The sequence below is a fragment of the Hypanus sabinus genome, chromosome 1, assembly GCF_030144855.1.
Source record: "Hypanus sabinus isolate sHypSab1 chromosome 1, sHypSab1.hap1, whole genome shotgun sequence".
Lineage (NCBI taxonomy): Eukaryota > Metazoa > Chordata > Chondrichthyes > Myliobatiformes > Dasyatidae > Hypanus > Hypanus sabinus.
The window spans coordinates 151,192,449-151,208,782 of NC_082706.1; the positions used below are offsets into that span (position 1 = coordinate 151,192,449).

Below are 16,334 nucleotides of genomic sequence, written 5' to 3' on the forward strand. Positions count from 1 at the left end.
CGGAGGGGTCGTAACCGAATGACCACATCAGTACAACGGGACAAGAAGACAACGGAAGGTTTGCCTGCTGCAGCTGCCCATAAAGATAGATAGATATATATATAAAAAATCTCTTTCACTCTCGCTCTCTCTCGTCACAACAGCAACTACCTCGACTTAATCTGAACTGAACTCTGCATTATCTTAAGACTATTCAGTTATCCCTAGACTTTGATAGAGCTTGGTTTTTGATTCTTAGTTCTACACTTCTGCTGGTTTGTTAACCCAGTTATGGGGTACATAACAGAAGAAAGTTGAGGAGTGAGCTGATACTAAATGAATTGTACAAGTTTATTGAAGTAGCTTAATAAATTGTTTAACAGTGCTGTCCATTAACTTTTACAGGTCAAGAAAACTAAGTGACTAAGATCTAATATTTTCTATAAAACAATGCATTATCATACATTACCAGAGTGTATTAATTGGAGGCAGTAATGAGATGACAAGAATAAATTCCAGCAATTCTGACAGGCAATACTTATTAAATATGAGAATCTGATGAAATAATGAATGAGTAACATTTACAAATATACACAATTCTACAATGGCAAATGTTGGGAATACACAGTGTAAGGTTGGCATCAAGTTTAATGGCCTTTCACCAGACAGTGTCAGGCAATGAGACACAATTTCAATACCTGGAAGCCTGCAAACGATTAGCTATATTCCTATAGCAGTAATATTCTACAACATTGATTCAGTCCATCTGCATTTCTTGCAACAGAATTGAAAATAATATATTGAAGATATTGCAAGCTAAGGTTCCATGACATCACCTGCATCACAAATATTACCAAACGAAAGGGACTTTCATTCTTCAAATGTGGGCTAGAAAGAGCTAAGCATTCCCAGGCCATAAAAGAATCCTTGAACTTCCCACCCTTTCAAATTCCTATTTCTGCCCATTGATACTAAATTTGAGAATTGCCTGGGAAGAATGTGCCTGCACTGCCCAACCCCTGGAAAAATCAATCCCAACACTTCAGCTGTAACAATTCAATTTTCACCTGTTTGTTAAACATCCTGCATGTTTTTAAAAAATCTGTTTGAAAGGTTCTTTGAAATTCACTATTTTTCTGGAATTTTCTCTAACTGATAAAACAGAAAAAAACTTGAAAGGTAAAATTAGGAAAAATAAATATTGCAAAAAGTTAATCAATACAGCCAAGGCTTCTAATCATTACGTAACCACTTTTTAAAAATGGTAATATACATCATGAATTGGATAAATTTACAGTATAATCACTAAGTCTTTTAGAATTCAAGTTAAATTACTCCATAAGACATAGTACGATGTACTTATACAGTGTTATAATATGCAAATCATTTTCATTCCATAATCAAACAATTGAAACTGTTGTTTACATTGGTGCCAGATACAGGCATATAAACTTAAAATTCAAAAGATGAATTATAACAATAGTATAAAAAAACTATAGAATATATTAAAGACTAATGAAAGATTGCTTCTTTAAGAATTTCTAAATATGTTACCAAAGGCAAATGAACAATTTTACAGATAGCAATGGTAAATATAATACAATGATTTGACCTCACCCACTTGTAAAAAAAGATAGTTTATAAGTTCATACAAAATATTTATAATGCAACAAAATATTTTAACTCATAAAACTATGAAAAATTACAGATGTAACATACAATACACTGAATGTTAATACATGTGTTACTGATGATATTTAAAGAAAATGTTTTTTGGCGTAATGCATTATAAACATTTAGCTATGAATTTAGAACAGTTAAGGATTTGGCTCATTTGGAGGACGAAGCTTGCGTGTGTTGAAGTAACACACCACTTGCTGAGGTAATTCAGCAAGGACACTCTGTGCAAGAGCTTCTTTTGTTGCCTGCAGAGACATAGAAAAAGTATTATTCTAGTTTAATAATAGTTAATTTAGCATAAAATATGAATTGAACTGACTTTATTTCTTACATATTTCACATACATGAGTAAAAATCTTTATGTTACATTTCTGCCTAAATGTGCCATTTATAGTAATTTGTAATGAATAGTAGTAGTAAATAGTATGTACAACAGGACAATTAAGAATAATTAATAATTATTTGGGATTTATAGGGGGGGGAGATGTCCAAATTAATAGTCTTTAAGCATACAATAGAATTATTTGCTTGATTAAAGATGTTCTACTGTTAATAAAAATTATAGTTCTTGAAGAGGTACTTGCACAAAAATTTGAAACTTGCTATCTGGAGCCAAGTCACTTTTCTTCCTATCCAAATTACTAATCTATAACTTAACTAAAATTTGTATGTGCCCATATCCCTTAATGAGTTAGGCGATCTAAAATCTAATAATGTCAGAACAAAAAATAAAAGTAGCTCTGCTATTTGTTGACAAGCCATCAACATTTCTACCACCCTTTAGATGCATGCACATGTGTTTTCTAACTTCTCTCAGAAGTTGGGCTTCAATGTTTAGAATGTGCTTGAGTCTTGGCTTCTCTCTATTTAACCTTTCAGTATCTCCATAGATTTTGAACATTTACATCAAATTAACCTTTCTAATTGCTGGTGAACACAATCTTCCAAAATAACTCAAAAATAGCCTAAGCATTATTTTTCTAAATCCACGCTGCACTCCTTCCAAGGCTAATATATTTACAGAGCTCATAGCCCTGTAGAGCACAGAAATGCAAATAGCGGTGCTACACCCAAGGTGTGGAACTGGCAAAGAATGATTTACAACAAAAATAAGCATGGCAAACCAAATCAAATTAAGTTTTATATAGCCCTTTGAAAAATGCTTTAAACAGACAGAATAGAGCTGGTTAGACCATTACATCATGATGATGTCATTCTCATTACAGAGCAGCACAGAAAATGTCCCTTTGCTAATAAGTAACATGTTCTAATCAAAAAGAAGGATTTCAGCAGAGTGATATTAAGAAGGTAGAGAATGAAGCAGCAGTGCCAACTATCTCGGGGAATCGAGTAAACTGAGCATTGTGAAACATTACAGATTTTATAGACGTGGGTATAAAAGGTCAAATTATTAATTAAAAGCAAACTGGTGACTTTGCAGCAGTAACATTCATCTATCTACCTATCTATCATTGTACCTCATTTTGTCTGAAATAACAGGAACTATGGCTACAAAATGTGGCCATATTTCAAGTTTCCTAAACTGATCTTCTCAAAAGAATGCTGCAAAAACAATGACAATAATTAAGCATCTATTATATAGGTTTCCAACCATTTTTATGCCATGGACCCCTACCATTAACTGAGGGGTCCATGCTCTGTAGGTTGGGAACTGCTGATCTAAAATTTATAATTCCTTGTAAAATACATGAAAGAATTTTTTTAAAAAAAGCATGATCATGAGCTGCAGTGACTCAAATCATGTGTTTTAAATTCCAAACTTGAAAAGAAACCAGTAATGTCTTTCAGAAATTGTTCCCAATCTTCCAGACAAAGCTATCGCTGTCTATTAGCATGGATGGAAATTAGAATGTGAACTCAACTGTATAAGAAAAATAGCCACCTGATATTGAATCAGACAAATGGAGATATAACACAATTATAAAAATGCTAACATTTTGGAATTCCAGGAACAGAAGAGATAGAAAATACTGTAATACCTCAGCAAATGATACAGCAATTTGTAGGAGAAACAGAGTTAATATTTCAGATTCAAGCCCCTTTATCAAAACTAGAAACATATTGATCTGATCACAAAGATAGCAGGAGTATGAAGGACATTAAAATAATGATAATTAGCTTTAATATTAAACCTGAATTAATGTTAAACAATATGCATTGTTATTTATGCATATATGGGCAAAATCTTTATGAACAAGTATCAGGAAGAGGTTTCAAAAATAGTTACAACACTTAGCCAAAGGAACTTTGCTAGTTTAGAAGCAAAAGCCCATGAAGTTTGAAAATGACTGGAACACCAATGAAAGTTGGCAAGTTTGTAAGACCTGGGAATATAGGGCTATTGTGATGTGATTTTACTTTAATTGGAATTTTGAGGTCAGGCAGACAAATATTGAATTCAAGCCTGAAAAAGAGCATGAGTTCAGTAAATGGTGCAGCAAATAGCACTGGGACCTCAGTACTCCAGGGACGCGCGTTCATTAGCTGTTGTCTTTATGATGACCACAAGTTTCTGCTGGGTGTTTGGGACTCCTCCCATGACCAGAAGAAATGCTAGCAGTTTAATTGCCTGCTGTACTTTGCCCCTTAATGGTGCAAAAAGTTGGGAAAGGGGTGATACTTGATTGGGATAGTGATGTGTCAGTATACAGGAGATAAGGACAAGGAAGTTAGGTCTTGGCATTGTTTCTCTGGTTGCTGGCATAGACCTGATTGATACAGAAAGAGGGAATTTAGCCAAAGAGCTGGAGGAAAGAATCAAGGTTTAGGAGCAGGCATACAGAGTTTGGCTAAGTAGTCGTTCGAACTTTTGAATCTGATGAAGCAAGTAGAGCTAAGTGGTCACTTTCTGGGCACTTTCCATCACATTCAGTAAATGAGCAGGTCACAACTATGACAGTTATGAAAGGAGTCGAACATAAATAATGTACTTTCCTGAAAATACCATACACTTTTGTAATTGTATCACTGTTTCAAGCCCATACAGAACTTACATTATGGAACTTCCTAAAAGGCACAAACTGGACAATGTCACGGATGGCTATTTCTCCAGTAGGTGATTTTAGAACACATTCGTCACCATCCAGAAACTCCATGGCACTGAAATCTGCTCCGCCAACACCAACAATGATAATGGACATTGGCAACTTAGCAGCATTAACGATGGCCTGTCGTGTATCGTCTAAATCAGTTATCACTCCATCTGTGATGATCAGCAGGATGAAGTATTGCTGTTAGGAGAAAAGAAAACCATCTCACCATGTGACTTAGCTTACCCATACTGATCAGCCGTATTGAAGTGGAATTTAACCTATGCATAAATCTCCATTGTTTATACAGATGTTGTAACATTTCAAGTTGATTTTGATTCACAAAAGATGCTAGCTTATATTAAGATTTAAGTGCAGCTAAAACTATAAGTAATAGAGAAACAAGCTGAGAATAGACAGATGCTGGGAAAACCTTTGAAAATATTATACTCTATGTATCAATTTTTAAGCACACCATCTTAGAACTTACTTCAAGGACCAAACAGGACACACAGGATTTACTGAAATTATACTGCCAATAAGATACTTCAATTATTTAAATTGAGAGGCAATTACTTGATGTATGTGATAGAGGAAGAAGGGACTAAGTGGATAGTTGTTTCAGAGTACAAGCTTTATAAACCGAATGGTCTCTCCTTTTGCACTATAAATTCAATGACTGCTTACAGAGAACAGTACAGGCTCTTCGGCCCAGTGTTGTGCTGACGTTTAACCTACTCTTAAGTTCAATCTAACCCTTTCCTCTTACAGAGCTCTCCATTTTCTCTATGCACCACATGCCTATCTAAGAGTTTCTTCAATGTCCCCAATGTATCTTCCTCTACCACCACCACCCCTGACAGGACATTCCATGCATCCTGAACATTTATGTGGAAGCACATTTTGCACACCACAGTCCTGAGGAGACACCGGATTGCTTGGAGGGGGAGAGAACTTGAAAGAAGCATGCAGGTCAATCAGCACACGTGTTACACAGTCCTGAGGAGACACTGGATTATCCATTAATTAGGCTCTTAGCAAAGAAATGCAATGTTTAAGCAGAGCGGCCAGTGTGGGAGTGCAGATTTGAGGCTTTGATTCATTGAGGAGAGGCTAGGCAGTAGGTAAATTCATTTTTCATTGTTTATTCTTTCTCATTCCATATTTAGAGTAGTGGGTATGCCAGATGGGATACTGGAATACTCTTGTGGGATGTGGGAATGTAGGGAGACGTCAAGCGTCTTTGATGACTACACCTACAAGTACGTCCAACTGCAGCTTCTAACAGATCATGTTAGGGAGCTGGAACTGGAATAGGATGAACTCTGGATCATTTGGGAAGCTGAGGGATTGGTAGACAGAACATTCAGAGAGGTAGTTATACACAGAGTGCAGAACACAATTAACTAGATTCCTGTCAGGAGAGGAAAAGGGAATAGGCAGAGGTGCAGAGTACCCCTGTGGCAGGCTCTTCAACAGATATACAACTTTGGATACTGTTGGTGGGAATGAGGAAAGCCACTGCAGTCAGGTCTCTGGTTTTGAGTCTGGCTCTATGACCTAGTAGGGAAGTGGGAAGAGGCGGCAAACTGTAGTGATAAGAAATTTGTTGGTTAGGGTAACAGAAAAGAGGGTCTGTGGACGAGAACAAGATTTCCAGATGGTTTGTTGCCTCTCGGGTCCCAGGGTCAGGGACATCTCAGATTGAGTCCATACCATCTTAAAAGGGTGAGCAGCTTGATGCCATGGCTCACATTGGTACCAATGACACGGGTAGGAATCAATCACAGGATCCAGCAAAGTGAGTTCAAGGAGTTGGGTGTTAAGTTAAAAGACAGAATCTCCAGGGTTGTGATCTCAGGATTGCTACCCATGCCACCCACTAGTGAGGCGAAAAATAGGAAGATCACAGAATTTAATATGTGACTAAGGGGTTGCTACAGGAAGGAGAACTTCAGATTTTTGATTCATTGGTCTCTTTTCCCAGGAAGGTGGGACTATACAGAAGGGATGGTTTGCAATTGAACTGAAAGTGGACTAACATTCTACAGGAAGGTTTGCCAGTGCTGTGTGGGGTGGGGGGGGGGGGGTTAAAATGAGCATTGCTGGGGGATAGGGTCTGGAGTGCCAGAACAAATAATGAAGTGGTTGTGGAGAAAGATGTTGTTGAGCCTACATACATACAAAGTCAGGAATCAAAAAGACAAGCATGATGGGATTAATGTTCTGAGCTGCATATATTTTGATGCAAGGAGTAGTCTAGGAAAGGCAGATGAGCTTAGGGCATGTATCTGCACGTGCAATTAAGATATTGTAGCCGTTAGTGAGACTTGGTTGCAGAAGAGGCAGGACTCATAGCTCAGTGTTCCTGGGTTCTGTTGCTCTAGATGTGATGAAGGCTGAGGGGGAAATGTCACGGCAGTGCTCAGACAGGACAGACTGGAGAGCTTGTCTAGTGAGGCTTTTTGGGTGGAATTGAGGAATAAGGAATATGTGACAACATTAATGGGATATTATACATCACCCAACAGTCCACAGTATTCAGAGGAGCAACGTTGTAGATCAGACTATTGCAAGAAACACAAGGGTCCTGCTGAAGGGTCTTTACACATTGACTGGGACTCTCATACTGTAAAAGGGCTGGACTGGAAAGAGTTTGTTCAGGAAAGTTTCCTTAATCAGTCATAGGAGTCCCAACTCGAGACAGTGTGATACTAGGTCTCCTATTAGGGAATAAGACAGGGCAAATGACAGAAGTTTGTGTAGAAGAACATTTTACATCTAGTGATGATAATGCCATTAGTTTCAATACAATAGTGAAGAAAGTTAGGTCTGGTCCTCGGGTTAAAATCCTAAATTGGAGAAAGGCCAATTTTGATGGTATCAGAAATGATCTGGCAAGTGTGAATTTGAACAGGTTGTTTACCAGCAAAGTTGTACTTGATAGGTGGGAGGCATTTAAAAAGGTGAAATTTTGAGATTAGAGTTTGCAAGGACCTGTCAGCCTCAAAAACAAGGATAACAGGTTTAGGGAACCTCAGGTCCTGGTTAAGAAAAAGGAGGTACATAGCAGGTACGAACAAATGAGGTACATAAGTGTAAGAAATGTAAAAGAAAATTTAAGAAGGAAATTAGGAGGGTGAAGTGTCATGACATTGCCTAGCAGACAAGATGAAGGAGAATCCCAAGGGCTTCTACAGATATTATACAGACAGACATACTTTATTGATCCCAAGGGAAATTGGATTTTGTTACAGCCGTACCAACCAAGAATAGTGTAGAAATATAGCAATATAAAACCATAAATAATTAAATAATAATAAGTTAATCATGCCAAGTGGAAATAAGTCCAGGACCAGCCTATTGGCTCAGGGTGTCTGACAATCTGAGGGAGGAGTTGTAAAATTTGATGGCCAAAGGCAAAACTCTTCCTAAGAGCAAAACCATTTCAAGGGACAAAATTGGTCTTCTGGAAGATCAGAGTGGTAATCTATCTGTGGAGCCAAATGAGATGGGAAAGGTCTTACATGAATTTTTGCATCTGTATTGACTCGGGAGATGAACACTAAGTCTATAGATGCAGCAGCAAGGTTACAGACCCTATACAGATTAGAGAGGAGGAGATGCTCACTGTCTTGAGACAAATTAGGATGGATAAATCCCCAGAGCTTGACGATGTGTTCTCTTGGACCCTGTGGAAAGCTAGTGCAGAAATTGTAGGGACCCTAGCAAAGATATCTAAAACATCCTTAGCTGCGAATGAGGTACCAGAGGATTGCAGGATAGCTAATGTTGTTCTGGTGTTTAAGAAAGGCTGTAATAATGTCAGGAAATTATAGACTAGTGAATTAGAAGGTATTCCAAAGGACCGGATAGATACAGTAAATATTTGGTTAGACAGGGATAATCAACATGATTTTGCTCATGATAGGTCGTATCTAACCAATCTTGTAGTTATTCGAGGAAGTTACCAGGAAAGCTGAAGGCAAGGCAGTGGATGCTATCTACATAGACTCTAACAAGACATTTGACAAGGTCCCACACAGGAGTTTGGAGAAGGTTTAGTCACACAGCATTCAAAATTAGGTAGTAAATTGGATTAGACATTGGCTTCATGTAAGAAGCCAGAGAGTGGTAGTAGATGGTTGCCTCTTTGACTGGGCGTCTGTGCTCTGTCTGGTGTTGTTTGTCATCTATAGCAAAGATCTAGATGATAATGTGGTTAACTGGATCAGCAAATCTGCAGATGATGCCGAGACTGGGGATGTAGTGGACAGCAAGGAGGACTATCAGAGTTTGCAGTGGGATCTGGACCAGCTAGAAAAATGGACCGAAAAATGGCAGATGGAATTTAATGTGTTGCGCTTCAGTAGGATTAATCAGTGTAGGTCTTACACAGTGAGCGGTAGGGCACTGAGGAGTGTGGTAGAACAGAGGGATCTGGGATTGCAGATCCATAATTCCTTAAAAGTAGCATTACAGGTAGATAGGGTTGTAAATAAAGCTGTTGGCATGTTGGCTTTCATAAATCAATGCATTGGGTACAGGAGTTGGGATGTCATGTTGAACACATTGATGAAGGGTATAGATAGGCTAAATGCAAGCAGGCTTTTCCCGAGGTTGAAGGAGACTAGATCTAGACGTCAAGGGTTAAGGGTGAAAGGTGAAATGATTCAGGGGAACACAAGGAAGAACTTCACTCAGAGAGTGGTGAGTGTGTGTAATGAGCTGCCAACACAAGTGGTGGATGCAAGGTTAACTTCAACACTGAAGAGAAATTTGGTTAGGCACATGGATGGGAGGAGTATGGAGGGCTATGGTCAACGGAACTAGGCAGATTCAGCTTGATCTAGATGGGCCGAAGCATCTGTTTCTGCATTGTGATGTTCTATGTCTCTATGACTCACCGATGCAATTGGCTGCTGTGCTGCTGCTGCTGCAAATCTTGCCACATGGTTTATAATCGGAGAGAAGTTTGTTGGCCCATGTAACTTCACTTGAGGCAGACAATTTCGGTAGGCATCAATAATCCCCTGCACTCCTGATGAAAAATCAAACTCCATGGGAGAGAGAGAACATACTGACATCCTCATTTTAAGTTTCACAACAACTTTATCCATTTTGCAGAACTGCAAATACATCATGTGCAAAATGCATTCTTGTTTTTAGTTAATAAGCGTTTTAAGGATGTGACATCATAGAATAAAGCTGCATCTCCATTGATGTAACCCCCTTGCAAACAAGTAGAACAGCAGAGAATTTTTTGTAATATTCAGATTTGGAAAAGACTTTGTACAAACACCCCAGTGTTTTCATTAATTTATACAATGTGCCAGTAGGAAAGTGCATTGTTATGTTTAAGTTACAAAATTCTCCAATTATATAAAGACATCTCAAACATTGTCTCGTCTCTTTACTCTCTCGCAACTAAGGGACTAGTGTTTATTGGGACGATTAAGTGTTGAATATGAAATAAGGGGGTCTAGGCCTGTACTCTCCAGAATTTGGAAATAAATTGATGTTATTGAAATGTGCATAATCCATGCAGGGTAGCTGTAGAATTAAGTCAAGGGTGTACAGTGCAAACCCACAACCAAGCATACTTCAGCCAATGATTGGTGTGTCAAGGCCGACCTGGATGGGAAAGGCAGTTTCCTGGAGCAAATAGCTTTCACCACATTGCATCAGATATAATCGTGTGGTCTGACACCAGTAGAAAAGTGGTTATTGGTGAACTCAGTCCCCTAGGAAGACAACATTGATAAAGCCCATGAGCACAAGTTAACCAAATATGCAGAATTAAGATCAGAGTGCAGAGACAGAGGGTGGAAGGTCTCATTCTATCCATTTGAAGTAGTTGCCGTGGCTTTATTGCATTCACTTTCCAGAAGTGGCTGCATGACCTTGGCTTTACTAGAAGAGAGATCAAGTCAACTAGCAGGGCTGTAGCTGAGGCAGCAGAGACAGGGTCATCATGGGTGTGGACTAAGTACGTCCAGAGGGGCGGATAATCAGACAGTGTGTCCGTCTTTTGTAAACTCTTCAGTAGCTGCATAGATACCTGAAGAGTAGACTATCTGTTGGATGGGAGCGACCAACAACTCTGATAGAGGCAGATGCCAAGTTTTTAAGCTCACCAGAGCCCAATACCTCGAGGGAACCTTGATCATTAGCGGGCCGAAACTCATGAAGACAGGTGGCAGATCAACTGATGATCCCACTGATGACAGCACAGGGCAGTTAACATCTTAGTCCACGTGTATTTTCAATTTTTCCCCTTTCTGGAGTATCTAGGGACAAGGTCATAATCTCAAAATAAATGGGTGTCAAGATCCCCACTGGGTCTAGCCTCCGGTGTGGGACAGTAAGGAGGAGGATCAATCATTATGAATATATAAGAAAAGGATTTTTAGATATATCAAGACAACCTAAGCATATAGAGTAAGTGCAGGGATGTAGTATTGAGGTAAATGATTGGCTATAATCCTAATGAAGAGTACAGCAAGAATGAGGAGTGGGCAAATGACCTACTCCAACCTCCACTTCTTAAATTATGTTCTAATGTTTCACAAAATATTGCAATATTGTTGGCCTGTCCTTCAAAAAATATTCCTTAATGCTGAAACTTGGTATCTTAGTATCCATGCTTTGAATAGATCAGCTGTAAATGTTAGTGCCATATGTTCTAATCAGTTTGCACAAATAAATAGTGCACTTCAGCATTTAAATTAGGTTATACTTACAAATGTATACAGTACAATAATTACATGCCTGTTCAAAGAATGCTTATTTCATTAAGAAATATTTCACTTCTAAATTTGTGCTTTGGGATGCATCATAAAATCCAAATTCTATCATGTATCTTCTGAAGCATTCGTCCATTGTAATAAATACTATACATCTTTCGCTGCTCATGCTGTATAGTTAAAAATTAAATTTCAGGACTTTAAAATATCTCAGCCTTCACAACAAATTAATGATTAGCATCATTGTGAAAGTTCACTTATTAGTGAAGACAGTTTTTTTAAAAGATATTGAGGGGGAAACAAAGGAAATGCCATACCTGCACAGAATGGATTTGTAGGGTTAAAATTGAGTGGAAATTCATGCGATACCTAAAGGTAAATGCCCAATGCGAACTATGAGTTTCACACCAAAGTAATTTTTTTATTATTTCTTTTATTAAACATTCCACTATTACCTGCCAGTTAGGAGGTATCTGAGCTCCAAATCCAAATGCAGGGAACAATTTGTCTCTGTTTAAAAAATAATTATCAAAAACATGTTAACATAGAACACTGAACTGTACAGCACAGGCCATCCTGCCAATAATATTGTGCCAAACCAGCTAGAAAGTAAACCAAAAACACCCAAAAACTAATCCCTCCAACCTACACCATGCCCATTTCCCTCCAGCTTCCTTACATCCAAATGCCTATCCAAACATCTCTTAAAAGCCTCTAGTGTATTTGCCTCTACCACCATACCAGGCATCCACCACGTTCTGCGTAAAAAGCTTGCCCTTCACATCCCCTTGACTCTACCTCCTCTCACCTTCAATGCATGCCCTCTGGTATTAGACATTGCAACTCTGAGAAACAAGTACTCTCTGTCTACTCTACCTATGCCTCTCATAATCTTATCAACCTCTATCAGAACTCCTGTCAGTCTGTGGCACGCCAGAGAAAACAACCCAAATTTATCCTGCCCCTTGTGATAGCACATGCCCTCTGCATGATCTCCAAACCCTCAGCGTTCTTCCTATAGCAGGCTGACCAGATCTGTATGCAATTCTCCAGACGTGGCCCAACTAGAGGTTTATAAAGTTACAACATAACCTCCCAACTTTTGAACTCAATGGTCTCAACTAATAAAAGCAAATATTCCATAAGCCTTCTTAACCACCTTATTGACTTTTGTAGCCACTTTCAAGGAGTTACAAGCCTGGATCACAAGATGTCTCTGCTCAGCAACACTGTTAAGGACCTTGCCCTTAACAGTGTTCTGTCTCCTTGCCTTTGCCCTACCAAGGTGCAACACCTCACATTTATCTGGGTTAAACTCCATTCACCACTTCACAACCCACGGTCTAAATCGTGCTGTACTCTTTGCTAGTCTTCAGCTGTCCACAACTCCAACCTCTATTATTCACAAATTTACGAACCCACCCATCTACATTTTCATCCAGGTCATTTATATACATCACAAATAGCAGAGATCCCAGCACACATCCCTACAGAACTCTACTAATTATAGACCTCAATCTTAAGTCCCTTCAACCACTACCCCACCTTCTATGCATAAGCCAGTTCTGAATCCAAATAGCCATCTTGCTGCGACCCCAATTTGCCATTGACCCCTTGCAATCCTAATATTCTGGATTAGCCTCTCGTGAGGGACTATGTCAAATCTCTTACTAAAATCCATGTAGACAACATCAACTCCCCTACCCTCATCAATCTCTCTTGTCACTTCATCAAAAAAAAACTCAATCAAGTTGGTAAGGCACAACCTGCCACACACAAAGTCTGTGCTGGCTCTCCTGAAATTAGGCCATGGTTTTCCAGATGCTCATATATCCTATCCCTACGGATTTTCTCCAGCAATTTCCCTACGAGTGTCATGAGATTCACTGGTCTATAGTTTCCAGGATTTTCCTTTGTTCTTAAATAGAAGTACAACAATTAGCCACTCACCAGTCCTTCAGGACCTCACCTATGGCTACAGAAGACATGAAGATACTGGTCAAAGGCCCAGCAATCTCGTCTCTTGCCTCCTTTAATAACTTGGGATAAATCTCTTCTAGCCCAGAGATTTATCCATCTTTATTCCAGAGGCTCAATACTTCCTCTAAATGCCTAAAATGTATTTATACACTCAGCATTGTTCTCCTGGTCCTCCATATCCTTTTCCTTGGTAAATACTGAAGCAAAGTACTCATTAAGTACCTCACTCACATTCTCCACATCCAAGCAAATGTTCCCTTATTTATTCTTGAGTGGTCCCATCCTCTTGCTCATGATAAATAAATGGATAGAAAGCAAAGATGGTAAATGATAGTGAGATAATCATAATCAAAACTCTGCAACATCAAGAATAAAGGAATTTCACCACCAAGGCCTTCAGATTCTTTGGGGCTTAATTTTCTAGTGAAATAGCACAAAATATTCAATATATACAATCAGGCAGAAACTCATGATTAACAACCATATCGGACTGAAATCTTCTCCCTTTAAATAGTTTTACACATGCAGTTTTATATGTTATCTCAATTCTTCTCAATTGAGATAGGCTATACATCGAGAGGAAAAATTAATTTGTAAATTTTCAGTCACTAAATCAAAAATGATGAAAAATAAAGGAGAGATTTTAAGATACAGACCATCATTCATCATCTCAACACTGTAGTTGGCTCTGACAAGATGTCATTGTGGGCAAAGTAAATGTAAAAAGATTAACAAAATAGTTTCATTTGGGGAAAATATGAGACCAAGCAACAATTCTGTGTAGTGATTGCTTAATTCTTAATCTCATTGTATGGAATATTTAGCATTTTTTTCTCTTTCCCCCCCCCCCCCACAGAACATAACCACAGCTTCAGTTCCACTTTGTTTGAAAGTCCAAGTCAAATAACATTGGCATGTTAAACAGGAAGTTGAAACAAGCTCTGGAATTCAACGCATCAGTGGAAGCAATATTGGTAGAGGAAATTTGGCAAAACAATGATCTGAAATGTTGGTACTTTCCAATGGAATGTTCTAAAAATAACAATCTTGGTTACATATCAAAGTCACATTTATTCTGTGCTCCTAGTCTCAGATTCTATGAGAAATTGTGCTTTAAAAAAACTGTGCAGTATTCTACTAATGACAATTATTAGTTTGTGATCAAAAATTAAAGGTTGATAACAAGTGCAACCAACCACACAAAAGGGAGGCAGAGGAGCCAGCAAAATCTGACTGCCTTCAGAAATCTCAAGTTCACATCAGATACACCACAAGAGGGCAGCCTATCCAACTCCTGAATCAACAACTGCACTGATTTTACTATGCACGCAGAAGAAAATAATTTCAACGTTGTGAAAGGAAATTATCAAACATGGAAGGATCTACTAAGCAGCTAAATTGCAAGTTCTAAGACAATACCTTGTTATGAGTGCTGAACAGACCTGATGGAAATGGGGTGAAGAGTTAACCATTCCCACCCCCCCCCCGAGAACTATGAACTATTGCTATTGATATGCTGCTACTGAGAGAGAGAGAGAGATGAAGCACAGAGGCAGGGACAGCTGCTACGGATAAGAGAGAGAGAGAGAGAGAGACAGTTGATTTATGTATTATGGCTTCCTGGATTGTTTACCTTTCACTGCAAGGACATTACTTTGCTTGTTAACATTCCTAAGGAGACAGCAGGAGTGGCCTGATTTGATGGACATGGTCATTTTGAGTTGATGGATGGCTGATACCCCATCAGACGGAATAAAAGACAGGTGTGGGGAGACACCCCTCAGACACACCAGTGGACACTGACCATGTTGTGCACCCACAGGAAGGTGGGGGCTTCGAGGACCGAATCAGGAGATCGGTCAACAAAGCTCACAGTGTGAGGGCAGGGCCGATGGGGACTTGTGTGTGTGTCCACTCATGCCAGAGTGACGAGTCCACCACGGAAGAACGGTCTGGCTGAGAACGGAGGGTCATACCCAAGTGACCACAACGGTACAACGGAATCAGAATACAACAGAAGGTTTGCTGGCTGCGGCTGTTCAATCTCTTGCTCGCTCTCTCTCTCTCTCCAACAAATTACAATACAACAACCGCAACTACCTCAGCACACATGAACTGAACTGAACTGAACTCTATATTCTCTTATGACAATTCGTTTACCCCTAGACATTGATAGTTTGTTTAGCATTATTAATTATTATTCCTACACTTCTATGTTTATTATTGCTAACCTGTTTTATTTGTATTATTGTATTGTTTTGCTTATTTTACTAATAAACACCTTTAGTTTTTGGTACCACCAGACTTCGATGGACTCTTCTATTTCTGCTGGTCTGTAAACCCAGTTACAGGGTACGTAACAACCTTAAGAAGGAAAATAATACACTGCCAGGGACAATATTCAACTGAGACAATTTTAAGTGGTAATAGAATCTCAAATCTTACTCCACAACCCTCCTGCCCCAGCCCAAAAGCAAAATTTAACAGATGAAACAAAGTTAATTAAAATCTGCAGCTTCATGCCTCAAAACTAAAAGACATACTATTTGTCAATTTTTTTATGCAGGTACTTAATCATTCATCATGCTACATATAAAAAACCATCTTAATTTGGACTACACCGAATAGTTGATTAGATATTCGTTGTAGTCCAAATTAAGATGATATTCAAAAGGGACTTTAGCTAAAAGGTATAGACTCTGTATTCACATATCACTTGAGGCTTCAAATTATGCAATAAAAATAATTTATGAAAATTTCTTTGAGGAAAGTCAGAATTTCATAAAATATGCAGCACAAAATGTAATATTTAAACTGGAGCTTAATTGGTGACAGAAGTGGAGAATATGACTGATTTTTGTTTACAGCAACTTCTCAATCACTGTAATTCTCATAAGTT

The 16,334-nt window shown here is 38.6% G+C and overlaps 1 protein-coding gene across 2 annotated transcripts in view; it reads right to left on the reverse strand.

Moving 5' to 3' along the window:
• Positions 1-309: 309 nt before the first annotated feature.
• The window catches only part of LOC132399104 (copine-3-like), a 56,938-nt gene continuing 40,913 nt past the window's right edge, over positions 310-16,334 (reverse strand). For both annotated transcript variants that reach the window (XM_059979072.1, XM_059979078.1), the window contains 5 exons: positions 11,911-11,965; positions 11,773-11,824; positions 9,617-9,750; positions 4,674-4,910; positions 310-1,904 (listed from right to left, as the gene is read on the reverse strand). In XM_059979072.1, the coding sequence (XP_059835055.1) occupies positions 1,797-1,904; positions 4,674-4,910; positions 9,617-9,750; positions 11,773-11,824; positions 11,911-11,965 (586 nt within the window). In that variant the 3' untranslated portion in view covers positions 310-1,796. The remainder of the gene's footprint in view (positions 1,905-4,673; positions 4,911-9,616; positions 9,751-11,772; positions 11,825-11,910; positions 11,966-16,334) is intronic.